At 41.3% G+C, this 27,811-nt stretch overlaps 1 protein-coding gene across 1 annotated transcript in view; it reads left to right on the forward strand.

Moving 5' to 3' along the window:
• LOC144933074 (transmembrane protein 132C-like) overlaps positions 1-27,811 on the forward strand; it is a 152,720-nt gene that overhangs the window by 46,724 nt on the left and 78,185 nt on the right. Inside the window, exon 2 of the mRNA XM_078857576.1 lies at positions 20,244-21,081. Coding sequence (XP_078713702.1) covers positions 20,244-21,081 — 838 coding nt within the window. The remainder of the gene's footprint in view (positions 1-20,243; positions 21,082-27,811) is intronic.

Genomic DNA, 27,811 nt, shown 5'->3' on the forward strand with positions numbered 1-27,811 from the left:
TATACAAGTTCATCTTCTTGGTTCTTTCGGTAAAGTCACGTAGAAGGGAAGTAATAAAATAATAAAACATAATAAAAGAATTCTCACGACGTTTCGGCCACAATGCAAGCAGCCGTCCTCAGGTGAAGACCAGGTCTGTCGACAGACAGACCTGGTCTTCACCTGTCGACAGACAGACCTGGTCTTGTGGCCGAAACGTCGTGAGAATTATTTTATTATGTTTAATTTTTATTATTTATTACTTCCCTTCTACGTGACTTTACCGAAAGAACCAAGAAGATGAATCCCTGCAGTCACGAAAGCTTTAAATCGAAATATACAAGTTCAAATTACATAAGTATTCCAAGCTTAGGCAAGGCAGCAAAACAACGGCAGTCCTGGACCACACCAAGACAACGCACAGTCCCGCAAGTAAAATAGCACATTAAAATGTAACAATCGATGCATGGAATAAGGATGAAAGTTACACCTCACATTGGCAAACTTTGTTCCTTCATAGTTATCCAACTACTGCATAGCCCATTGCAATTGAAATTTAATGCACGTTTGCAAAATCTTAAAAAGAAAAAGCTTACGTGAACACTGCATGGGCAGGAGCGTGGGCAGAAGAGTGTTGTGCATCGTGTGTTGTATCCCTGCACCGTGCTGGAAAAAAGCCCACGCAGCTCTACAGATTACTGTATTGACGTTATTGCACGCAGATATCTTCTATAAAATATATATATATGACGTACACATATGGTCCGTACAAGTTGTGTGCATTAAACTGGAACGGTGACGAATGCATTGAAGATAACAACACCGACAACAGAAGTGGTAGACTTTACGAGGAGGTCAAAATATAAATGTCGAGGGGAGCACACAATGTTCAAAGAAGAGAAGTCACATCACGAGAGAACCAGTTAAAGACGGTAGGGTAAATTCAGAAGTTACGCTTGTAGCTTTTCAATGCGTTTTCAGTGCAAGTTCAGAGGGAACGTGTACATTTACACATTTCTGTAAGCGTAATAGGAGAGGCTGGTGTGTGTTTTTTTTCCTCTCTCTCGGTGCCAATCCTGCCCTCTCTCGTCGTCCTATGCAGTAAGTTCGGCATCGTGAACCCATTTTACGGGCTGTCAAATAATAATTGTCAACAATTTCATCGGCGGTGGCCCGATGGCAGGCAAACTCTCACACCACTTCCCTTCTCTTCGTCGCCTTCGTTCCACCTCCTGTGCAGATGAAAGAGCGTCGATCTTTTCTGTTAAACGTGACACAATTGTTAAGCTGTTTGTTTCTAAGTTTAATGGTCGTATTTACACATTTTGTTTGGCGGGTATGGGGCACCAGTGCCGCAAATTGCGTTCTCTATGTAATCTGTATCGCGGTTGTGATGAATTACTTTCCATTTCGTTTCACAACCACTGTTTTACATTGAATTCGTAATTTGTTACCCACCTTACCGATTCTAGATACAAAAAGCAACGGTATTGGAGAATAAGATCAAATAAAATAAACACTTTCCTAAATAGCTTCCCTTGACGACACGTTTGTACGTACAGTATATGCAACCAGCAATGCTGTGAAAGTTTGGCAGGTCGGGATTGTGCAGAGCACATCATGATAAGTTGACAAATGATGGACAGATGGTTTTGCGCAAGGATTTGAAGCGTACAAGTGAATCCAAAGAGCACTTTTTAAATTAAACGTTCCTGATTACCATCTGCATTTAATCTGCAATATATGCACCCACGGAATGCAGGCATTTGAAATGTAATCTGTAGATGTCCAGCAGGAACGGTTTGCTTCTCGATATGCTATTGTGCGATATGCTTGGAAGTCTAAATGAATGCGAGTTTCATCTTCTTGGTTCTTTCGGTAAAGTCACGTAGAAGGGAAATAATAAAATAATAAAAATAAAACATTCTAAAATAATTCTCACGACGTTTCGGCCACAATACAAGCAGCCGTCCTCAGGTGAAGAACAGACAGCGTCTGAATGTCTTTCCGACAGACCTGTTCTTCACCTGAGGACGGCTGCTTGCGTTGTGGCGAGAATTATTTTATTATGTTTTGTTTTATTATTTTATTCTTTCCATTCTACGTGACTTTACCGAAAGAACCAAGAAGAAGAGGGCTTACTTGGTGTATAGCACATCAGCGCTGCTGATGTGCTATGAGTTGGGTGTGGTTCTGGACACAGCAATCCTTAGGCGCCATGCCGGCATTAATGAATGCTCACGACAAAAATGGCACTTTCCACAACAGTCTGTGGGCTACACAGGGGATCATTTTCTCCGTGTGCGTGCGCGGCTTTAAAAGGGAGTAAGATTCCCGTGTCTCGTGTTTGTCACATTGTAGAATGATTTAAAAGACCTCATGCGGGATATGTAGTAAACAGGATTCCATTACTCTATGCTGGTTCGATCTGTGCAATTTCGCACATATGCGGCTAACCTATTTCTACCCAAAATTCACTGTGGTTGGAATTCACCCAGAAGTGGCTATGCGGTTGGACGTGGGACAGCATTGCGTGTATGTCCTACTTGGCAGGCAGCTGCTTGTACCCTTTTCTTGGAACTTAGCTACCGCATAAAGCGAGGGAAACCTGGAGCAATATGTAATGTATGTTAGTGTTTGTTACGTCATGACATATATAACGTAGTGTGTAATAAATACGTCACGTAAATTTTACCTTAGCGTGTGGATGCATAGTTTAGTTTGTGCATTCCATGCTGTCTGAAAAGCATGTGGGGCATCATTACAATATTGAGGGAATAGACGCTTCAAATGTATCACAAGTGCTCTGTTGACGTCACCGTATCGATGTGTTCTCGCGTGTGCAAGACACGTTTGATGTCACTAGAGTGTTAAATGGGTGCTCGATTGTGGCATTTTGAAGTATTTTTGTTTTTTTTACCAAAGCGTTGTGCTCACATTAGACTCCCTAGGGCAGGGCCTATGGAAGCATAAACAAGATCCAGTACAGTAATTGCTATTAGCGACTTGGGTAGCATATTCCTTTGGAGAGCTAATAAAGTGCACAACAAGATACAAATGAATAACTTTGTTTCATAGTTGAGCTTCAGTAGGTCTGATTTGTAAAAATTAAAATAAACTGTGGTAATCTACTAAAATAGAGCCTTTCTTAGAGTAATGCGTTTTAAGATCAGCACGTTTGACTTTACTTGCCATAGAATAGCAGCAAGTGTTAACTCAGCCTGTGCACGTTTGCTCGAAATCGCCCCAACTGGACATCAGGAGAGTGGTCGCGTTCAGATTGACGACGCTGGACATCGTGCTGGATGGCCACACTGTGGCTCCAGGTCACCTGAAATCACGGAAGCTTCCTAGCCACAACAGAACCACCTACAAAAAAACACACAAACACACCGCCACAGAGCCGGTCCTAGACCTTTGGGGGCCCTAAGCAAAATTTGGTTGGAGGCCCCTTTGATGTATGATTTTTTTTCACCCACTAGCTAGCAGTGACTCTAGGGGGCCCTCTGCTGGCCACGGGGCCCTTTGCAATTGCAAGGGTCGCTTAGTGGCTGGGCCGGCTCTGCACGCAACACTGGAAATGTGGTGAACACGGCTCGACTGCGATAGCAAAGGAAGGTTACAGCATACAACGGTCGACGTGCAGAAGTGAAGCTACTCCAGCAACCTACTTACCCCACCCACTCAAAGAACAAAGATCCCCTGCCCCCCAAACCCCCCCCCCCCCCGTATAGCCTGAACATACTGTTGGGGCAAGTTCTGTTAGCGAGCACCTATGAAGGCCGACAACGGCACACTAGGAGGTGGGTGGCCAACACCACGCCCGGCCGGCCTTGTCTCCCCTGTGGGTGATATTTTGCACACCACACCAGGTACTCGTTTGAGGCCAAGTCGACCTAGGGGAGGCCCATGACCGGTTCAGATAATCGTCACGTGGTAATTTACGAACACAAACTCGGGTCGCTGTGTTCGTAGTGCAGCGCGCTGGACCCGCTACACTACCGCTCCCCACAAGCACCCACTCAACCACTTTACTCACCCACCAACTCATTCGAACAGAGGTGTCGGCAGCTCAAAAAATGTGAACTTGACGCGAAAACAGGCGACTGTGTGGCGACACACAGGAGCATCTTTTGGTCCGTCAGTTCCCGGAGGATCCGTGCGCCTTGGGAGGGCTGCACCATGGCTACAAACTGCGGGATATCATCTACCACTTGCCCAATACTGGATAAACGTATGACTCTTGGTGGTAGAGCACGAGAAGATTAACTTTCATGAGTACCGAATGTTGTTTCGATTGTGCCAATCATAACACATCATGCAGTGAGGGACAAGAAGTATTGCTAGTTTCTTTGTACTCGACACAATCGTGGCCTAAATTGTCAACTGGTAATAACGATAGGCTTATCATGTATATATTGAAAATGGCATGCATCACTAATTTCTTTTAAACAAGTATCATTTACTAACAACAAGCAACTTGTTAATTTAAATTGGCTTGAACCATCATATGTACTGTTACACTATTATTAGTAAAACTACTAAATGTCTATAAGTGTCAACATTTTGGACATAGTTTGATGAAAATGCATCCGTGTAGAATTATAGTCATTATGTTGATTCCTTTAAGGAATATGTTTTGAACAATTTTACAAAAAACAAACACATTACAATAATTGAACCTCATAATTAATTTCACATCCCATATATTTATTTAACTGGTCACATGCAAACAACTAAATTTGCATGCAAATTTGAAATTAAATGTGTTGGCATTTAGCAGTCCTTGTGTTAGATTGGAAGCATCGCACGGCTGGACAGATCTGTATCGTGACTGTTTAACACCAACGAAGCACAAATCCATTTTCCAATTTGAAACCTAATTTTAGAGGACAAGGTTTCGAGCCATAACGTGGGCGCACAAGAACACACGAGGAGATTTGATGTAGCATTTAAGCCAATTTGATATTAATAGTTCATTTTGATTGAATAAATCTTGGCAAGTGTTGCGATTTATTTAAGCAGGGTCTTTCATGTGATGTTTCGCCAGTTGCTTTTATCATATTATTTGTATGTGGAAGGCAACTGGAGCGCCAAGAGAAAAGCCATGAATATAAATACAGAAATAATAATTTTTAAAAATGTCAAACTACAAACTTGGAGAAATAATTCTGTCATGATCAACCACTTATCCAGCAGCTGTCCCACACTCCCTGGCTGAATCGCAGCTGTGTACCACAGGTTTTCTTAGTGGTCTTAAAAACTTACATTTCACATTTCTGAACATTTGCAGTTTTTTTAACGAACCCTTTTATCAGATCTACCAAATGACACTCAACAATATTTTAAAACCCACTATGCAGCTACATTGGTTGTATGACATTTTTAAATGTAATGGCTGCGTTTTTCCCTTTCGTGTTATAAAATTTCCTTTGAAAGATTGGCAATAAGTTTGACAAATATGGTAAGTGGAAAAAAGTGTGTTTCTAAAGCCTTGCTCAAAATAAATTATAATGTTAATTCATTAGACCCAGGGTTTTCTATGATGTCAATAAATATTTGTTTTTTCAAATGAGCCAAAAATATCCGGAGATCACCAAAACAAACGAAGCTTATTGGAATGTACTGCGTGTGATAAATTTTATAATTAATCACTTCTTTTTTAAGTGGACTACATGATCGAAATGGTTAATGCCAAAAATGAATTAACACAGACCTGTGTTAATCTGCTCCTGGATAACGACCTCCCCTTGCCCATGTTCATCGTGGTTTTTTTTATTACCTCTCTTTACCAAACCACTTCAGATTATCAATTCGCCACTGACATTCACTACGATTGGCATTCGAACTCAGGAAAGTGGCTTCGTCGCATTGGGTGCAAACTTTTCCCCTACTTCCCCCCTAATCCCTCGCCCACTTCAAAGCAATGTTGATTGGTCATGTCTTGCATACATATGTTAAACCATTTGATTAGGCACTTTGAAGCCAGCAACGTGATAATCTACTCCAGAGTACAGAAAAAGATGTGGACACCATCATTCAATTATTCAAGATGATTGGCTCTTTGTAAAATACTGCATGGCATGACAAGCAGGCAGTCTTCGGGGTACTCAGGAGCAGCATTTACACTGACATTTGAGAAAAATTTCTTGTTTTGATGTTGTGTTAATTTACTACTATAATGAGCCAAGAATGTCTGTGTGTCCCGCACATGACGTCACTCCACGTCAGCTAGCCCCCCTCATTAATAATCATGAACAGTCTTGATTTTAAGCTTTCGTGACTGCAGGAATTTATACAGACTGTTTTAAACAGTCTGCCTCAGCAGCAGACTATGCTTTCGCACCTGATGACGGACGCTTGTGTTGCGCCCAAAACGTCGTGATTTATTTTATTTTATACCGACGTGACTTTACCTAAAGAACCAAAGAATCATGAACAGGTGAAGTCCTCCAGATGGATCCCCGCCCCTCATTAATAATCATGAGCAGATGATGTCACTCCACATGTAACACCCCACCCCCGCCATTAATATTAATTAGCGGGTGACGTCACTCCACATGGGAGGGCGAGGCGCCTCCTCCCCCCTCCTCGGCGTCAACTTACAACCCTCACGTCACGCGATGTCCATGACGCTATTGAGACATCAAAGTAAAAAGGACGTCATGATGAACAAGGGATTATAACCTTTAAATGAAATAGGTCTGTGTCACCGCGGCCTTACAAATTGCACCCGAATTGATGCAATGAATATCACGTGGTGTTCTGCTTTTCGCTTGCAAGTTTCAGATTTACTGAAATACACCCGTCCTTGGGCGGGCAAAAGGATAGTTGTATTATATTCATACACTCTTCCCATGTGAAAATTTGCTTTAATTTGTTCGTGCTCCTTGATTATTTGGGCTTGTTTGTTATAATTGTCAAACTGGAAGACTGACAATCAGAAGGTTAAATGTACTGGATAATTCGGCGTTCTTTTTTGTATTTTTAAAGATTGCTTTTTCAAAAGTAGCTACTGACAAACAGCCTAACTTCCACCATTCTCCAGAGCACATTACTTGTGGATGACCGAAGATAATACGAAAAATATGAATGTCATGTCAAAGTACAATGGTGAAAAAAAATGTCTAGACGGTGCATTCAAGAAATATTTGGAAACAAACCCTCAGTTGATATATCAATTCACAAGAAATGTATTATGCGCCTACATTGGTATACTTGAATGGTTTCCATTATCCAGTCAAGTATTGTTGCACATGGTAAAATAATTAAAGAGCACTTATAATATTTCTTAGATCCTTAATTTGGTGCAGATTTCTCATAGGATATTAATTTCCCAACTTGAGTTAAGTCCTGAAGGCATTAATGCATTTTAATACATATACATGTTTTAATATGCTTAGCCATGCGTATTCACATTATTTTACGATACTGGCAATTTCCTCAACGACTCTATTGTTATTTTAATCTATTACACTAATAACAAACCCTGCTGTTATATACAAATAAAAAAACAGAAAATTAGTGTTTTGTAATAGTTGCAACATTGCCTCCCTACAAACACAGCTGCGCTTTGCGATGCCTTGAAATGAATTCAGACATTCGAATTATTTGATACCAGCGGTTCCTCTTTATTTAAAAAAAACCTCACCCCCAACAGTATCTTTTAGAGCGCAAGGAGGGAGCAGCTCTCTCCTTCACAGGCCCACCGTTTCATCGTCATCATTATCAGCTTGGGCAAGCTTTCCCAAGGCACAATATTAATACATTGTCATTGCTGAAAACCCATGAGCAAGACACCGTACGTCCCACACATTGTTAAAAACACATGTTGGTGATTCTTTCGGTAAAGTCACGTAGATGAAAAAAAAATTAAAATAACTAAATTGAATCACGACGTTCCGGAGGCAACACAAACTTCTGTCATCAGGTGTAGTGAATAATTATTATGAATAATTATCATTATTCACTACAGCAAAATTATTCACTACAGTAATTTTGCTGTGGCTGTTCTACCTGATGACGGAAGCTTGTGTTGCCTCTGGAACGTCGTGATTTAATTTAGTTATTTTAATTTTATTATATTTTTTTACATCTACGTGACTTTACCGAAAGAACCAAACAGTATGGATCCTTGCCGTCACGAAAACTTCAAATCTAGAACATGTTGGTGAATGAGAAAGTTTGTTTGTAACATTTTTATTGGGAGGGATGAATGACGAAATAAGGTCGTGCTCATTTTACTCCAATTTACTTGAACATTCTATTAGGACACAACGACTACGGGATGCTGCCGCGTTGTGGTGGTTAGCACGCTCGGATGTAGCTTGGCGATAGTTGGAACAATGGGGGGGGGGGGGGGGTGTGAGGGCAGTTTCTCAAATCCCACAGTCTCTCTGCACCCAGCAGTATGAATTAGGTACAGCACAAGTTCAACGCATACGGTTTACGCCGTATTCTTGTACAGGGATTGCGTTTTCAGGTCCATACAGCGTACAGACGTTTCTATACGGGCAAACAAATAAACGATTTGTGTTTCTCCCTTGCGATGATGGGACTTTATCGGGTGAACGTTGAGATTTCTATGGGGTACGGGGTGACCAATAAAGTCTGAATTAGTTTGTAATAAGGTAGGCACTGCTAAGGGGTTGACAGGTATGCAAGTTTGTTGGTCGGCAGGTCACGTGCATACATGTACCTTGAACTTCTTTCGCACCATACGTAGACAACCGTGCTAATCGGAAGGTGGGAGATGTGTAATCCCACTTCTTCAAAGATGTCTGGTCAGCGTGGAAGAGTAGGCCCACAAAAACGATACTCTCAATAAGTTCACTGGAGCTCTCTAAAGTAGAGGCTCTTCCGCCAGCAATGGAATGAGCAATCTATTTGCAGGGGTGCACCTTTGCCTCTAACATATCTACGTGTACGAATACCGCGTAACATTCGCCGTCAAGCCAAGGCCTAACTCAACCTGTTTGCTCCTCTCCTTCAAAGCCAGACAACGAGGCCCCTCTTGCGCCCTTTGGTAAATAACCACCCCCACGATCACATCCTAATTACTTTAACATATCGCGTTTTGCTCCCTCACCTTTCGCTAATGATTACCACCTGCACAATCAGACATTCATGGTTGTGACAATTTCGTCCCATTAATGTAACCAAGTGTGGCTTAGGTTTGCCAGCACCCCCTAATAATTAGGTCCACATGGCGATTACGGCCACCCACACAATCAGACATTCATGATTTATGACAATTCAGCTCATTCCTGGATAATTACACGGACTGAAGCCCTATGTGGGGCGGCGAATTGGTCTTTGTGCGCTGCGCTATGAATCCGGTTAGCCGAGTTCAATTTCCAGCCACGGATAACGATGAGCAAGCAGCGAGGAATCTCTGAAACGATCCCTATCCCTTCCCACCCACCCACCCCCTCCGTCCGTCCGTCAGCTTTGACGGTGTAGAAAAACAACAACTGTCGTTTGGAATTGAAGTGGTTGAGTCAGATAAGTGTGTCTGGTGTAAGGGAAAGTGTATCGTGTCTGCATTCGTGGTTTTATTTTTATTATTTTTATTCACTTTATTTTATTATTATTATATTTCTGTCTACGTGACTTTACCGAAAGAACTAAAGAATATGAATTCCTGTAGTCACGAAAGTTTTAAGTCAAAATTGAAAGTGCATCAATTGTTGATACCTCCTTCGTTTCTGCGCTGACCAGCATGGTTAAAGCGAAGTCAAATATCCCCCCTACGACTTCGAGGCAATGGGAAAGCCTGAATCGAGCAATGCATTTGCCAAAGGCCTGTAAATTATCATTATACTAATATACAAATATGTGCGGTATATCCTTTTTAATTATGCACTTTAAATTGTATTTCTGGAGTGAGATGACATGAATTTTACTACGTTGATTAATGTGCAATTCCCCCTGCTGTTAAAAAAAATGCTGCCCAAATTTATTGACCAATGTGCGACGAACACTTTGATCTTTATCAACATAATTAGCTCGCCTTATTTGCTATATTTCATATTCTTTTGATATTTTCGCTTCTTTTGAAATAATGTCATTTCAATTTACTTTTACAGCTTGAGTGGGTCTTGAGTAAGCCACTCACATTTGTCTGTTTTTTATTTTAAAAAATAGGAGCATAATTAATGGGAAAAATAGATTGAATTAGTGATCCAGGTTATTGCTACACAAGGTTTGTTCATTGTGACATTTCGTAAGCAATTTTACTTTATTGTTAAATAAATATACTGCCACAGTGCAATAGTTAGCCTGGACTTGCATTCTACAAGTCACCGGTTCCATCTCCTATAGCGGCAGCTGAAGACAGTGGCGCAAGTTTCACTGTGGGGACACCACTTTGGTGATATGTTGACTACTTTGCCAGGTACACAAAGGTCGTGGGTTCGATCTCTACCCTGACTCCGGATCCTCCGGTTTATCCGTGCAAAATTTTCAAACATGTGTAGTGTCGACGGGGCGGGGGGCGGGAGACGGGATTCTTGAGGAGGCACCTTCTTTATTGACACTTAGGTTCACAGGTTCGCCCCCGTTCCTTCCAAGTCGTATAACCCAGCCTCGACACAACCCTGACCGCGTTACACTGACGGCGTCGACCGAGACAGCCAAAAACTATTTGGCCGCGCAATGATCTAGTGAAGATGGCAGCGACGAAGGCGGCGAAGACGACAGCGACGATGAGACTAGTCCACTTCCCAGAACCGAAAGCCCAGAGCTCTCACTCTCTGCCACTTTTATCCTACTCGGCACAGCCTGGCTCCATGCCTCCCTTCTCGGACTCACTAGCAGGTTCCAGGGGCTTCCAGATGAGGTCTACAATAACCCTTGCCCCAGTTCCTCCGCCCTGCCGGCACACACACCGTGTATATTCTCAACAGCGTGTGCGCTAACTGTCCATTGCAGTTGCCGCTGTTGGACAGCAGTCGGCGCTATGTCACTACACATGCATTGAGTATTTGGCTGCTGTAAATTTCCACGTGATAAACCACTTAATTGAGCATTGTGGCCAGGTCTCTTCTGAAAAAGAGCTATAAAGCTCAGTGGGCCTTAGCTGGTAAAATAACAATATTTTATACTCCTTGGGTCTTTCGGTAAAGTCACGTAGATAAAAAAAAAGACGTTTCGATCGCAACACAAGCAATCGTCTTCAGGTGAAAAAATACAGCAGGCAGGCTGCTGAGGCAGGAAGAAATGTAGCGAGAGAGCTACTGCAGCCAAAGGTTACATACGTTTGAGGTGGCTCCACCCCAACGGTAAGTGGGCGGGGCTAGAGATGGGATTTGCAAGTAAATGTAAGATCGCAGAGCTAGCTATACTTCGGCCATTGTATTGCTAGAGATTAGCATGTCAATCTGTTAATGTAACCCCACGATTACGGTGCTGAAGAAGCCATTGTATTGCTCGAGATTAGAGATTAGCATGTCGATGTGAGACGGTTCCCGCAGCAGCGGCTGTGTTAATGAGAGACATTCAGCCGATTAAACAAAATGTTAGTGAGACATTTAGCCTGTTAATGTAAAGACATTTAACATGGTAATGTAACTCAGAGAGTCGGAAATAACTGCTAACATAGGCAGGTAGGATGGAATCATCAAAGCCAGTTATGACTTTACCTGGTTAATAACGTCCTTCCAATGTTTGCTCAGTTTGTACCCATCTTCTCGGTTGAAATTGTGTCTGTGTTGACATATCTGGATGGCTTCATGAACAAATATTTGTTGATAGCCAATGGGTTTGCAAAGTACCTTCGTCTTGGAGAAATCAATTTCATGTGTACCCACAGTGTTAAAACAATGATCAGCCGTGGCAGAGGTGTTGGTCCTAACGTATTTCAGATCCGCGTTGTGTTCGCGAACCCAGACCGAGACATGTCGCTTAGTTTCCCCAATGTAACTACTGCCGCAGGCACAGCTTAGTTTGTAGACACCGAGGTATTGCATGTCAGGGATCACAACCTTCACAGATGGGATCAGATCACGAATTGTATGTCCTGTGTTGAATCAGACCTGGATCTTGTGTTTGCTCATGATTTTGGAAATATTTTTGGTGACCCCTGCTATGTATGGCAAGGTGATGGCTTTGATTGGGTCCTCAGGTGGTTCTCTCCCAACGGTTGGGGTGACAGCTTTACAGATTGTGTGGTCCGAATATCCATTCATCTTGAGGGCTTGGTGTACGTGCTCCAGTTCACTGGCTAGGTGGTGATGGTCGGAAATGCAACGAGCCCTATGGTGTAGTGTTTTGATGAGGGAATTTTTCTGGGCTGGATGGTGGTGAGATTCAGGTTTTAGATAGGCATCCGTATGGGTGGCTTTCCTGTAGACAGAGTGTCCTAATGAGTCATCTGGTCTCTTTCGATTAAAACATCCAAGAAAGGTAACTTGCCATCCTTTTCCACCTCCATGATGAATTTGATGGCTAGGTGTATAGAATTGACGTGGTTGCAGAAATGTGTTTAGAGCTGGCAGGCCATGTGGCCAGATGACGAACGTGTCATCTACATATCTCTTCCACGAGGAAGGGCGTTTTGTTTTATAAATTCTCGAGTCTCTCTCCATCCAGCGGTAGAAACGTGTGAACCACAGTTAATTCATCAATAGGTCGTGCATGGAGGGGTGAAGTGTGAGTACTCCTACATCTTCCGAGTCTTCTTGCCAGTGGGGAAGAGTAGGCCTACATACCCTCTCAATAAGCTCTCTATATCTTCCTCCAGTGGACACTTCCACCAGCAGTGGCATGAGCAACAATCGCAGGGCTGCAGCTTTAAGTTAACTTTGTACGTCAAGTTACGTGTTTAAAATCCAGTTGCTATTTTTAATACCATGTTTATTCAATTGTCACATTGAATTTTAAAAAACTTCCGAATAATTTTCCTGTAATTTCTCCACTGCCCCATGTGTTGATTTGAATTGCACTCTCGTACCTTGTTTTTTGTGTAAATGTTAAATGGTGCTAACAAATATGCCACTTATTACCTGCAGTTTGGCTTGCCAAATATATCCTACGTATCAAAATAAGTTCTTACCTGTTCATTTACATGACAAAAAATTATCATGATTTACAGCGCATGTAAATCCGCTGCTGGATGAAGACCCTCCACAAAGCCTTGTCAGGCATGGAGGTTGTTTTCACCAAGCTGGGCAGTGTGGGTTGAAGTAGGGGGGATTAGGACCGGTTCAGACATCACTCGCCCAGGTCACTGGGGTCATTGGGCAGTGCTCTAACCACTGTGCCACAGATCTCAGTTTCAAAAAATGCAATGGAAGGGTTTATTACCATCGTGTAAATATGTAACACGCACACACACACACGATTATGCTGAACGTTGCAAATTGCTGAAAGTAGTAAAAGCAAAATAAAAGTAATTTCAAATAAGGTCCATTGCCCTAAACATGACCCCCATTTATAGATATCCCCCACTGGTTTCTAATTAACCTCTTGCTTTTTTTCTCAATACGTGACGAAATATGGTGAAAGCCACATCTATGTTGGACAAACTTTATCGGGAGGGTGTTAAAAGATGAAACATTTTATGAGGTTCTTCTGCTACAGGGCATGGTTAATGAAAAATGTGGTTACATGTTTTGCTCATACATTAAAAAAAATTGTGCCCTCAAAATATGATTCCTGCAGGAATCTTCCAGCGCTACATTTGTAAAAATCCAGCAAAATGTATTGCCATTCTGAATGTCTATGTACCAGGTTGGAATAATTCAGTGAGCTTCCATTTGCCTCTGCAAATCTGGTCAGTAAACTTCTCCAGGCAAACATTTTATTCTTCTTTAGCAAGGTCCGGGCTGCAAACAAAGCTCACAAGCCAGAATTTTTTTTACATTATTGTATTTGTACAGCGAAAATAAAATGAAGAAAACAAACGTGGAACCCCCCCTCCCCCCCGCGGCCCATCCTGGCTCCTTCCCCCCCTTCTTAACCTATATACAATCTCGTGTCTCTTAGATCTCTCTTCACTTGATACAGTAATTTTGCTGTGACGGTTCCATCTGAAGGCGGAAGCTTGTGTTGCCTCCGAAACGTCGTGATTTAATTTATAAAAACATTTTACCGACGTGACTTTACCGAAAAAAACAAAGAGTATGGAACGAGTCCTGTCCACACTTATTTTCCACGTGGTCTGGTTCATGCCTCTTTGAGACGAGCAGTGGTATATCACTGGAATAAAGTAAAAAATAAACAATAGTATTATGCAACAAATATAGATGTCAATGTCTTGAAGTATCATTAAGTTCACGTAAGGAATAGCACCGAATTACATATATGCACCACCAATACCACCAGACACCATGTACACGAGCCTAATTAATTAATTTGTTGAACGTATAACTCGAAGTGAAATATCTGGATCTTGGATGATGCCTCAATCGCGCGTCTGTTTCAAGGAGAGACAAAACTGATTTGAAAAATTATTCACCTATTATCCTCTTATCACACGCATTTATTACATTTTCACAAAAACCACAGAGAATCGAATAATGGTCAATTTAGTGTCTAACGAACCAAGAGAATAATCTGGTTTTAGAAAACTTTTTCCTCCATTAACTGCATGCTATAAATCAGATTCTATAAGAGAAAAATGAATATTGAAGACATTATGTCCAGCCTTTCTAGATTATAAGTGGAAAAGGAAGAATTCATCTAGGCTCTCACAAGTCAAGGCCTTCAGAAAATATATACAAAATTATTGCGACCGTTTCTAAAGATGAAACATCCACACTGAGATTTCATCGGGTAACATTCTTACCAGGAGCTACGCAAGAAGACATGCGCTCACGGCGACGCCGGAAGATATTTTTTTCCAAAAAGTAACGTGTAGAAGTGGACGCATAACAATCAATGGTGATAGGCTTTACCACGTCACATTTGCTGATAAAAGTCATGATGAGAACCAATGGGAATGAACTTGAGGAAGATGTAAGACCTCAGCAAAAAGAAGCATTCAAAGTGGGACTGAAGGTAGACAAAGAACCAATTGTTTTTGTGGGGACACAACTGGAAAACTTGTGTGTAACCAGGGCAATTACTTAATGCAAATCAGGATTAAAATGATCACGTAAAGAAGCATATGAGCAGGATGGAGTGTTTTTGAAAAAAAAAAAAATTTTGCGAATGAAACTAAACATACCACGTGTCCGTGAAGAGGAATGTGTTCACACATTTCATACGGCATGCGATGAAAAACATGGACACTGACAAGGGAACATAGAACCAAAGCTGAAACGTTGCCAAACACGCGTCGAAATGTACATTCTGGCAACGACACTGAGGGACAGGAAGAGGAAACATTTTGATCAGAGAACAATCGCATATTAGAGAAAGGTGCATTGACCGTTAAGATGAATAAGTTAATTTGTGAAAGAAGCATTGTGTGTGGGGATGGTGGCCGACAAATAATACTGGTCAACAACAAAAAAACGTTTTTGTTCTGGCCTGGACTTTTGCAGCTGCTTTAGACTAATTTCAGGGTGCCGATTCCAAATCTGATCTCAGATTTGCTCTATCACATCTCATTTTTATGCCATCGGCATACCCCATTTTCATTTATTTTACCCGAAATTAACTCTGTCACTTATGATTGCAAGTTGTTGCGAGTCAGTGACTGCTTTAGTGTTAAAATATGGTGCTGTATTTTTAGGATAGTGTGTTTATAATATCATTTTATGTAGATATCCACATTTATTTAACATTTTTATTCCGCAGTTTTTATTGAAAATGCAATATCTGGTATCTCAAAAACCTGATGTGATAGACAAAAACTGATGCCAGATTTGGAATCAGCACCCCTTAATTACCATGTAACCGTTGGAATACCTTATGCCAGAAAAAGTGTGTTGACCAGTGTTATCATTTAAACTTCTCACGTGCCACACAGAACGAATGAGAGTCGCGAGGGACCACAGAGTGGGAAAGGCAGCCACGTTGTTTTGTGAGCTGGCACCAAACGTCCTAAGAGGATCTGCAGTCCTCTAATCTAGTAAAGGTGTCATTAGCCAGTTACTGAGTGTTGACTAGTGGGAGGAAACTGGAGCGCCCGTAAAAAAAAACACATTGATGCAAGGAGGAAACACTCTATACCGCACCTCCAATTCGCACGGTTGGCTACGTACGGTGCAAAAGAAGTTCAACATACTACATACTTTATGGAAGAAATGGAGTGCACATTTTGCGATATCACATTCTCCTGGCAGGTCAGGATTATAGCACCACGGCGCTCACGGGAAGGGAGTTATACAACATTTGTGTGACCCACCAACCATCACCTCCACAAGACTGGCGATGGAATGTCAGAAAATGTTTAATCTGAAATTTTTTTTAGATATATATACTGGAGGAACCCGATGAGCTATGAAGCTCTTTATCACAGATTTCTAGTCGGGACGGGTTAGCAAGTTACATCAACAAACAATGGAAAAACATGATAGGAGTGCAAAATAGAGAAAAGGTAAGCAAGCCACTAAAAATAACTATAAATATCGCATTTAAGTACAAATAAGGAAGGGACATTCACAAAAAGATGACCAACACAGGGATAAAAACACGATGGATTGTGGCATTGTAGGAGCATGAACGATACCATAACGTGGGGAGGAGCAGTTGAAGATGATGATGGTGAATCCTACTTTATTATCTGCCAACGATGTGCTATTAGCAAACGGTGAGTATGTTTTTCCCCGTAATAGCTTTATAGCCGAGGTACAGTTTCGAAATACTTGCGCCACGGGCTACGCGGCAATTTTGACATCACAGAAGCATTTTCTTCACACGGCATACGATCTTGACAGTATTTTGGCATTCATTGTGATTTTTTTGTATTTTCTGAGTAACGGCTGGAAACTACTCCACATCCAAACGGGCTACAAATACAACGTTCGCAGCGTTCATTGAAGCCGCCAGCAAGCAGCGAGCCATAATTTGTTGACGTACGAATCCGAGCAAAGTGTTTAGAGAGGTGCTACTCTAAACAAGTCAGCACAAAGCGCTGTTTGCACATCTAAGTATGGTGCAGGAACAGTCGGGGGGGGGGGGAGTTAGTACGTGCACCTACAGACATTTTGGAAATGCACTGCCAGAATGAGGGCTGTCCTGATGCTGTTTGGGTCGTTACATCATACCTCGCCAAGCCGGTCAGTGTGGGTAGGTGAAGGCGGAAGAGCTGAGTTGTTGTGAGCACGGTGCAGTACAATGGATGTCTCTGCTCTGCTCTGTGCTGCACACAATGTAGCAGCGATGCTATAACGGCGTGTTTCTGTTGCCGGTCTTTGTAATATACAGCAATTTTTGTTGCTGCAGTGCTCTGTGCTGCACACAATGTAGCAGCGATGCTATAATGGCGTGTTTCTGTTGCCGGTCGTCGCCCATCGAGGCACTATCCAGGCTCAGCTCTGCTTAGCTGAGGTGCCCCAGGTGATTCCTGCAAGGTTCTGTCAGTGACATTCTCGATTTTGGTTATGAGCTGACAGATAGATCCTATCCGTTTGGCAAGCTTACCTTTTTGACACAACAGGCTGTAAGAGATCATGGGGGGTAAATTCTACCTTTGTTGGGCAATGCAACGCAATTTTTATATAATGTGCACGTTAAACATTTTGTAAAAAAGCATTAAGCACAAATGAAGACTCATCGACTGAAAAGTGTGGATATTTTGTATTACGATACATCAAGATAAAGGTGCAGCCCCTGCAAGTTGTATGCTCACGCCACTGCTCGTGGAGCAGTCTCCAACAGAGGGACAAAGAGAGAGGTTTATTAAAATAAGCTCAAATTCATCTTCTTGGTTCTTTCGGTAATGTCACGTAGAAGGGAAGTAATAAAATAATAAAAATAAAACATAATAAAATAAAATAATTCTACGTGACATTACCGAAAGAACCAAGGAGATGAATCCCTGCAGTCACGAAAGCTTTAAATCGAAATTTAAGCTCAAATTAATATGCTCAATACAGAATACTTCGTTGCGTGCTTGCAGGAAATTTTTATGAATAGATTTTAAAATAATACATTTCAGCTTGGTAATTACCCCATCCAAATGTTATAACAGGATCGGCTATTGGGGAAATATATCATCTACAATATAGAAACAACGGAATTCGCATTTCTCCGCCGTAATAATGCAATTATGATGCAGCGTTGCACTCAACCGAATTATTTTTAACGGGAAATTTCAGATGGTTTAGTTCGGGCCTCTTGTCACGGAGTAATGAAAATGCATGCCGATCAGTGACTCACTGCTCCCAATCCTAACCCCTTAGTTGGACCTATTGGCAAATAATCAGGTTGAAGATTGAAAATACAGCACGAGCATGCAGCCAAGCCATTATCCGTAGGATTCTGTGAGCACAGTCACTTTTATTCCTTTGTTATTGCATTATAATGTCTCTGCGTCAAATAAGGATCATCCCTTTGTCTTTCTTGCCTGATTTTAGATGACCTTTTATCCATCGTTGGGGTGAATGGCTGTAAAGTGGTTGGCACACTGCTGCGTTATGAACTCGGCAACGAGTTTAATTTCTGCTCACGGCTAACATCGGTGGGGAGTTATATCCGGACTAGTCTTGAGGCCCCACCTCACCAACCAGAACTGACCAGCGTGATAAAGTACCGTACGGTCAACCATGCCCATGACTCAGACTGCCATGGAAAGGCTTCAAAGGCTTCATCCAGCAGTGGATTGAAAAAGGACCCGTCATTTATTGTTATTATCACACATTGTGATATCTTGATTTGAAGCTTTCGTGACTGCAGGAATCCATACTCTTTGGTTCTTTCGGTAAAGCCACCTGATGACGGACACTTGTGTTGCGCCCGAAACGTCGTGATTTTTTTTAGACCTATGTGACTTTACTGAAAGAACCAAAGAGTACACATTGTGATATGTTGTTCCTGAGCATTGTCCTAAGAAAAATAATTTTGTTGAATAAGAAATAGCAATGTGCTTTTTTTGTTATCAATCATCTGAAAATTGAGTCATTATTTACGTAAGTTGGGTCATTTTAGATGACAATTGACAAAAAAAATTGCCTCGCTCACTAGATATTATCTATATGTGGTGCCAGCATGTCGTTTTATTTCAGTATTCATGCATTAAAAGTTTTTAAAATTGACTTAAGTTTATATAGACATGCTGTCTTTTCAAACAGTTAGTTAATTTTCTTTTAATGAAAATTTTATATTCATAGTTGTTGGTATATTTGTTGCTATTTTTGGTGTATGACTAAATGTATAATTACAATCTTCTTGTAATTGTGTTCATCATAAACAGCCGTGTAAAATTTTACATGCAGCACAATAAATGTAAGAAATGACATTTTTATATCTATTCATATTTACGAAGTCGCCTGGGGTTAATGTAACATACGGCTCACCAAGGGAATTCTGTATTAGACTGCGTGATCGGCATGTGCGTGCAGATTAATAGGGGGAACTTAGGCACGTAATAAAATGACTGTCATTTCATATAAAAACGAAATATTAAAAAATGCATATGAATTAATATGATTATGATGAAATGAAATTCCCTTTATGCACTCGTGTTTACTTTTTGTATTATTTTGACACAGAATGCCATTTCTTTTGACGTCAATTAGCTTATGAATGGGTTGCTGTGGCGATAGCCATGACTTGCTGAGATTTCAGCCTCTGCTTTACATTCTTACACATATAACAATAGCAATAATGTGCAAAAATGTGTAGCATTTAATGTCACATATCAATATTTAATGAGAAGTTGAACACACTCATTACTATTTTGGTTCTTTCGGTAAAGTCACGTAAAAGGGAAATAATAAAATAATATTTATATAATATTTTTGCACATTATTGGTATAATATTAATATCATATTATTTTATTATTTCCCTTCTACGTGACTTTACCGAAAGAACCAAGAATATGAATCCCTGCAGTCACGAAAGCTTTAAGTCAAAATTTACAATCATTACTGTTTAAAACATGTATCTTTTCAAAATGTATGTCAAGATTGCTATCTGCCATTCAATTTTCATAACATATTACAATAAATGCGACATTATTTGCACATGATAGAATAATAGCAGCTATAATTATTAGTATTAACCTGACTTGCAATGACGATGATACTAAATTGTGCAATCTGAACAATAATATGTCCTGCTTTAATGGAATATCGTTTTGTTTGGTGGATTTTGCATCGATACAACTGCTGTTTTAATACATAACTTGTGTTGTTTTTTATTATGTCAACAGTGGCCATGAGTTTGGACAATGAGCACCTCTACTCACCACTGCTCTATCTACCTGCAAGATACGAGCTTCTTCACACGGAGACATCCTACCTCCTCAAGAGGGTGAACCAGGAAATTGCAACAAATGCAAACCTCACATCCCACTCCCAACCTTTTGTTATTCTTAAAGCCAATGGCCCGCCAATCATGAACGTCAGTTTTGGACCTTTTTCAGCCTCAAAGCCAGTCACGATTGATCTCCTACGAACCAGAAACTCTTTTCAGCCTGATTCAATTGGCCCGAGGTCCAGCTGGCAACTGCAACCACTTTTAACGGAGGAAATGATGTTTTCTGATAGGCCCAAAGCTCAAGTGATGTTTTACATTACTGGAAGAGACTGGCTGGACCCTGACTCGATGCGGGACCTGCCTTGCATAAGGCTGCACGTTTTCCAAGATGCGCAAGAAGTGAGGAGTTCGTGCCAGTTGTCCGGAACCTTGGCAATGTGCCTAGCGGAGGTTGTGCTTCCATCGCGGTGGTTTTGGCCTCCCAGCCCTCTGCTGACATACGCAGAGGTGGAGCTTTACTGTGCCATGCAGTGGGGTGGCGAGTGCGCAAAGGAGGACAATACGGAGGTGCATGCCTGGAAGGCACAAGAGCTGTCAATCCTGCTACAGAACCTTCGTTGGGTGGGAAAACTGGTGCTGTATCGGGCACCTGACCTGCCCCCCACTCGCGAGGTAAAGCTGGATAATGACGTGGCGATCCTGCTTCCCATGAGGCCCTTGAGACCTGAAAACGTCATCAGCATTCCCATCTGCCTCCTGCCGAATTCCACGGTGGATCGATTCACAATTTGGTAAGACTTTTATATCATTAAGAGGACTCCGAGTTAGGTGAAAACATAATCAAGCTCAGGCATTGGAAATATATTCGTCGCCACGTGTGGCTGGTGTAGTTAAAAGGGAATTGTATAGGGTATATCCATGCCTCACTGTTTCTGCTTAACTTAACGCAACTTTAATATAGTGTTCATAATCTCCAGGATAAGCCGATTGCTTTAGGTTTATGTGAGCAAGCTGTGAAATTTATTCATAATATCGGTGGGATTTTTATTTTCAGAAATAGATATTAAGCTTGTGTGTGTGCGGGTGTGTAAATTGCCAGTGGCGATTATCTGAACCGCTCCTGGGCCTCCCCGAGTTCTACTCAGCCTTAAATGGGAGTACCTGGTGCTGTGTAAACATCAGCAATGGAGAGACAAAGGCGCCCGGGTATGGTGCCATCCACCCCCTTGTGTACCATGCCAGCCGTCATATGTGCTCACAAACAGCAGTTGCCCCAAAAGTCTGTTAAGGCTATATGGGGGGGATCTTTGTCTTGTGTAAATTTCCTAAAATATATTCTTACTTTGAAAAAAAAAAGTATGCATTAGCTTGCTGGAGAATACTCTGTAATGCATGGCAGTTAAAATAGATAACTCTTTATTTATGATTTCACTTTGGTTGGAGAGCTTGCACAAAGGGATCTGCGCACTGCACTATGGACCTGGCAACCCGAGTTTGATTCCAGACCATTCGTGGCGAGTGACAGCCGAACCAATCCTTGGTTTCCTCCTCCACTAAATCGCACTGACAAACGTGGTGAAGTATGGTCAAACAACTCCCATGACTGACACGACGTGGGAAGGCCTTCATCCGGCAGTGGATTCACAAAGGGATGCGAGTTATTATCTTTCAGTTGATGGGGTAGGCTGTGTTGGTGCATTTTGTGTTCACATTGTGGATATAAAAAAAAATATGAAGACATTTTTATTTCATAATAATGTTCCCATTTAAAATGGCCGAAGTAAGTTCGTATAAATACGTAGGGAACATTTATATTTTTTACAACTACATTGATCATTGCTTCATTGGTTGCTTACGCAATGTTTGCCGTGCGACATTTTCAAATTACAACAATAGTTTGCAGAATACTCCCACGGCGCAATGCTTAGCAGCACACTCTAATTGGCAATCCAGAGGTCTCTGGTTCAGTTCCATCTCCTGGCACGGCAGTTGAAAAATTGGGAACGTTTCTAAATTCCCCACCTCTGCCTATGGCTACCCAGGCAATTATAAATGGTTACGGCACAGTTAGTTAATCAGCAGATCGTGCGCGGTGGGATAAAGTGTGGGTGCTTTTTCCAAGACATCCGGCCAAGCGGGGAAGAGGAAGCCGACTAATTTCTTAGGGGTGCTTTCTAGAACTCTCCCTCTAGCATATGTATTCCCCACCAGCAGTGGGATGAGCGAGGCAATTGCAGGGCTGCACCTTTATCTTCTTAGCTACATTTAACTAAATTTCGATTTAAAGCTTTCGTGACTGCAGGGATTCATATTATTGGTTCTTTCGGTAAAGTCACGTAGAAGGGAAATAATAAAATAATAAAAATAAAACAATTACATTCTCACGACGTTTCGATTGCAACACAAGCAGTCATCATCAGGTGTGAAAACCACAGCGTTATTATTGTTCTGTAGTGTATGTTAAATAACGATATAAACCTTAGTTGGTCTAGTAGGCTGTACATACATGCATCACTCTTTAAAAATTGTTGAAAATAATACGTTCACGATAAAATACAAATTTGAGATGCGCCTTATGTTGGGAAAGAAAATGTCTCGTAACCTTCAGACCTTGTTCACGTGAATTTCGAGGTTGCATTTTGAATTTGGTTTTTAAAATATTCCCTTTTTTAATAATTCATGTAATTGTGGAAACAATGTTACATTATTGAAGACAGGAAATAAATAATGAATTTCCTTATTTGCATCGCAAGCTGAAATACCAAAATAGACATGGTAATGGTTGGCATTATGTGGCTTAGTCGAGCATGATATGGAAGGAGCAACACTTAATGTTTACCTATCTCTAAAGACATACGATATTTTTTCAGTTTAATAGTTTGAAAGTGGCAATTGGGCTTTAAAATTCCCATTACTCAGCAAATAAAGGGTGACAACTTTATTTTTTCAGGATATTTTTGTAAAGACACACTGAGAAAAAATAAAATGTTTGCATATATTATGCAAACTACCACATCTTGCATTCAAAACCTTTAAATGTAGAAAACCAATGCGATATCATATTGTTAAATTCAACGTTACCGTTCATTAACAATATTGCACTTTGAAAGACAAGATTATTACAGATCACCCCAGAGGCTATTATAGCTGTGATAGCAATAATGATGTATGCACCTTTGTCAATCCACTGCTGCATTCAGGCCTCCCCACGCCCTGTTGGTCATGGAGATTGTTTGACCATACTTCACCACGTTTCAGGTATCACTCAACACTGATGTCAGTTAGCCATGGCCAGGTATCAAACTCGGGTCTCCAAATGTATAGCTTGCTACTCTAAGCACTGCACCACCAATACATCCCGTTTGCAATATGGATTTACCTATTTTTAAATCTACAGTTTACTTCCTCGGTCCACATAGGTGCCCATGATGGATAAGGTAACAAAGATACTGTGATTCTTAATGTGGGGTAGTGGCAGATGTTGATAAATGTGTGGTGGCCAGTGAAATTGGATGTTGAATGTACAAAATTGAGTAAATTGGCAATATCGCACTCAATTGACTCATTCTGCCCATTCCACACGTGATTTGTGGTGTAAGCTGCCACTGCTGAAAGAACCACGGAGATACAATGTAATAAATAAGCACCCTGGATCAAATAGGACTCTCCACATATTCCCATACAATATGTGAGTTAAAGTATTGATTCACAGATATCTGGGATTGGTTTAAAAAGCACGTAAAACAGCGTTTGCAGTGAAACTCCTTTTGCTTATAGATTCCGCATTTTTGTGAATTCAGTTAACAGTGAGGTCGGGCTGATCACACATATGCATAATTAACAGAGCAGAAATAATGTGGACGGGCACGCTCTTACGTGCAGGAGAGGTGCCAATTCCCCGGAACCTCTTAAGTGCCTAACCTTAGCACAAAACTGTGAAAAATACATAACATAACCGGGGCAAAAAAATGGGGAACAAAGTTGATAAGAAAAAACGCGTAAAGAGATGTAAAAAATATCGTCAAGGACAACATATACACAAGGGCAGTGGTATAGCATGGTTGGCATGGGGCCTGTTGCAATGAATAACATATGCCTCACCCCTTCCACACTTCCCTGTACAATTTTCTCCACTCTTTGTATCTTAATGCCGTGGCCGCTGTGGCTCGTGAAACACAATGCAGTTGCATTGCTTGCGCACACAATAGCTATGCCACTTGCATGGCAGCAAAACAAGAACTCGCACATGTTCAACGGGCCAGGGTTATTCTGGCGACACGATGGGGCTGAGAGGTTGGCCCAGGCCACGATCCCAACACTCGACCCGATCAGCTCCACCCCATCCCAACAAAAGGGAGGCCTTGTAGTTTGGGCTTTTTTTATCTGTCATTTTCTGCAGATCAGGTTTTTTTTTTTTAAAGGTGCAGGTCTGCTATATCTTGCTCACAACTCTACCATGCTGAGGCCCTCTAGAAAGTATTTGGCCTACTCTTCCACACTGCCCATATGTCTTACAAGGGGTGGGAGAATCCACACTTTACCCCGCCACATGCAACGTGCTGATCGACGAATTGTGGTTTACCCATATGTACTGCTGGATGGACAGAGGCAGTGGGGATTTAAGAAACTTTCCCCATTATGTTCAACTGCTGTGCAGAGAGTTCAAACCTGCATCCTCTAAAATGCAAAGTCCAGTGAGATAACGAGTCAGGGTTGAATCAGCTCAGGAAGTAAGTGTTTGCTATAGAAAGGAATTTCACTGTCTTAGTAACCCTGCTTTTGTGAGTTATTCCACCCTTAAATTTATGTTGGTGGCATTTTGAAACTATGCTTGGAAAGCAAGCGTGTACGTAAATATGTATATTGAAAATGCTGTCACCATTGCAGAATTTCAAATTATGCAAAGCCTCTTTCTTGAATGACTTTGATAGCTTCCTATCTAATATTCAAGTCCCCGTCTATGCACTCTACTGCACAGATATAGGCACATTGTTAATGTGTGTTCACAAGCGTGATATTTTCACCAACTGTTGCAAAGGCTCAATGTTAAAATGCTCTTAACTCCTCTTTACATGTTGGACAAGGATTGCATTTTTATAAATGCCTCTAAGTGTGCATGTCCCTGCTGCTTATTCTTCCAAAAGCATTCCATCCTAATCTCGTCCACATATTTATTTCATACATTTCATTCCAGTACATTTTCAATAAATGCCCTGTACATTTCTACATGCTCGGTTGTGTTTCCCGGTTGTATTGCACTTGTTGTACATGACGTTCGTCTAGCTCATGTTTATCTGGAGCCCAACTTTGCAGCCTTCTTTATTAAGTTATTCCATTATTTCCTGTATTTCATATTCAGTTATAATTGTTAATAATGAAACACAACATACCCTTCTTCCCAAACAAACAACTTATATTGCCTATGACAAGTGAATAAGAAACATGAGGCATAAAAAACAGAAGTATGAAAAGTATGCAAAGAAGAAAGGAATTACACCAAGAGACAGTCAGACAGAGGGAAGAACATGTGGATTGGAGAAAATATACAAGTTAGGGACATCATATCGACTATTCATAAAAAAAAAATAAGCGGGCTTGTACAGGACATTGCTAGAAGGGATGATGGATGATGGACCAAACTGGAGATATGTACCTCAGAAGTGACGTCGATTATGGCATGGCAAGGGTCCCAGGGATGGTGACGATGTGGGAAGGCCTTCATCCAGCAGTGGATAAATCATGGCTATCCAGTGATAATGATGATGCGCTCTAAGTGTGTGATTCCCTTGAACAGGGCTCTCATGCACCAAAGTAGTTTTAAATATTTAATTTTGAATTTAGATACACGGGGATATTTTAGCTATAATTCTGCCACTTTTTGGTGGAATGACCGTTTTTGCATAAAATCGCCCCCTTTTCACACTTTGAAATTCATGTGGAGTCGGTTTTCGCGAATAAATCTCAGCTCTGCACTACAATTCCGGTGACCTGAGTTCAATTCTCGGCCACGGGGAACATCCGTGACACCTGTTCAGAGCCTTCCCGAGGGCGACAGCCTTAGATTGGCTGCCTGGTGTGCCCTGCGCAAATTATTGGTGCACATCTAGAATTCTGAGCTGTGGAGGCAAGTATTTGTGGATCACCATGGGATAGAGGTTGGTGTGGGTTAGTGGATTGGGTGTTTGTGGATTATCATCAGCTGCAGCGGCATTGTTATCATTGTCATCATCCATCATCTATATATAATCACTACCATGGTAATCATGACCATCATCACCACCACTCTATCACATCGTTGTAATTTGTTTAATATTACAATACAATTCATCGTCGCTGTAATCTTCGACATTGTTATCAAAAAAAAATAATCATCCCCAATCTACATTGTTGTGATCACTATCGTTTTCAGAATACATCATCATTATAATCACCACCGTCGTCATTTCTTTTCATTAACACTGAGCAGTCTTTTGGTGAGAGCTCAGTCCTGCGGCTTGGTTCAGGGTGGCGTTAACTCGCACAAATCAGCGGTGTGGAAAAGCGTTGCTTAGCACCTGCCAGTCAACCCAAAACACCTAAGGTCTGTCTCGTGACCTGCTGCTCGCAAGTTTTTGTCGGCAAACTTTAAGTGGCCTCAGGGGGCATCTCGCCCGGCAGAAGTGCCGTGGGTGAAGTCCGCCCGCCACTTCAGTGGTGAACCGCGGGTGTTGTTGTGTTTGGTTAAACACCACTGCGATGCGAATCGAGTGGCGACCCAAGTTCAATTCCCACTCACAGCCAACACAGTGACTCGTTTCAGACTCGGTAGGTATATGCTATCCTGAGCGCAAGATCTCTTCCGTACTACGGATGTGTTCCAGATTTTTTTGGATTCATCCCAAAATTCCTAAATTGGTGCCTAGAATTTTCTTCTTTTAGTCAATGATCCGAACTTATGACATCACCGGAAGTGATGTCACTTACATTGCATAACATCCGTTCTTTTCCCACCGACAGTGGGTTATCTTGCCATTGGCTGACGCTACATTTGTTAGGCATGCTAAATTATAATTTATACTAAATAAATTGCCATTTATGCTAAATAAATGTATGCTGATAATTATTATCGGTGTCAATTTATATAAAAAATCTGACGGAAAAAAACGTACAAAATTGTCCATTAAATATGAAATCTAACTATTTAAAATTAAATCTTATCCCAATTAGATACTTGAGATTACTTATTCCATTGTTATGAAATCATCTCAGGCTCTTATGAGTTTAACATTGGCATGGGTATCGTCGAAGAAGTTTTCCACAAAGAGTGCGAACGTTTCCCACATCTGTAACAGTATATGGCAGAACCTCCATGTGTACTGCAGATGTTTTGTGATGGGAAGAAAGCAAATTGTCTGAATATTGTGTTATTTCGTATGAAAAAAATACAATTGGCGATTGCCTTAAAGATATATATTTCCTTTCGCTTCACATTGTATATGTAGATGTTTGGCCCGCAGTGGTATAATGAAATGGAGAGAAAAA

The sequence above is a fragment of the Lampetra fluviatilis genome, chromosome 6 (assembly GCF_964198595.1).
Source record: "Lampetra fluviatilis chromosome 6, kcLamFluv1.1, whole genome shotgun sequence".
Taxonomy (NCBI): Eukaryota; Metazoa; Chordata; class Hyperoartia; order Petromyzontiformes; family Petromyzontidae; genus Lampetra; species Lampetra fluviatilis.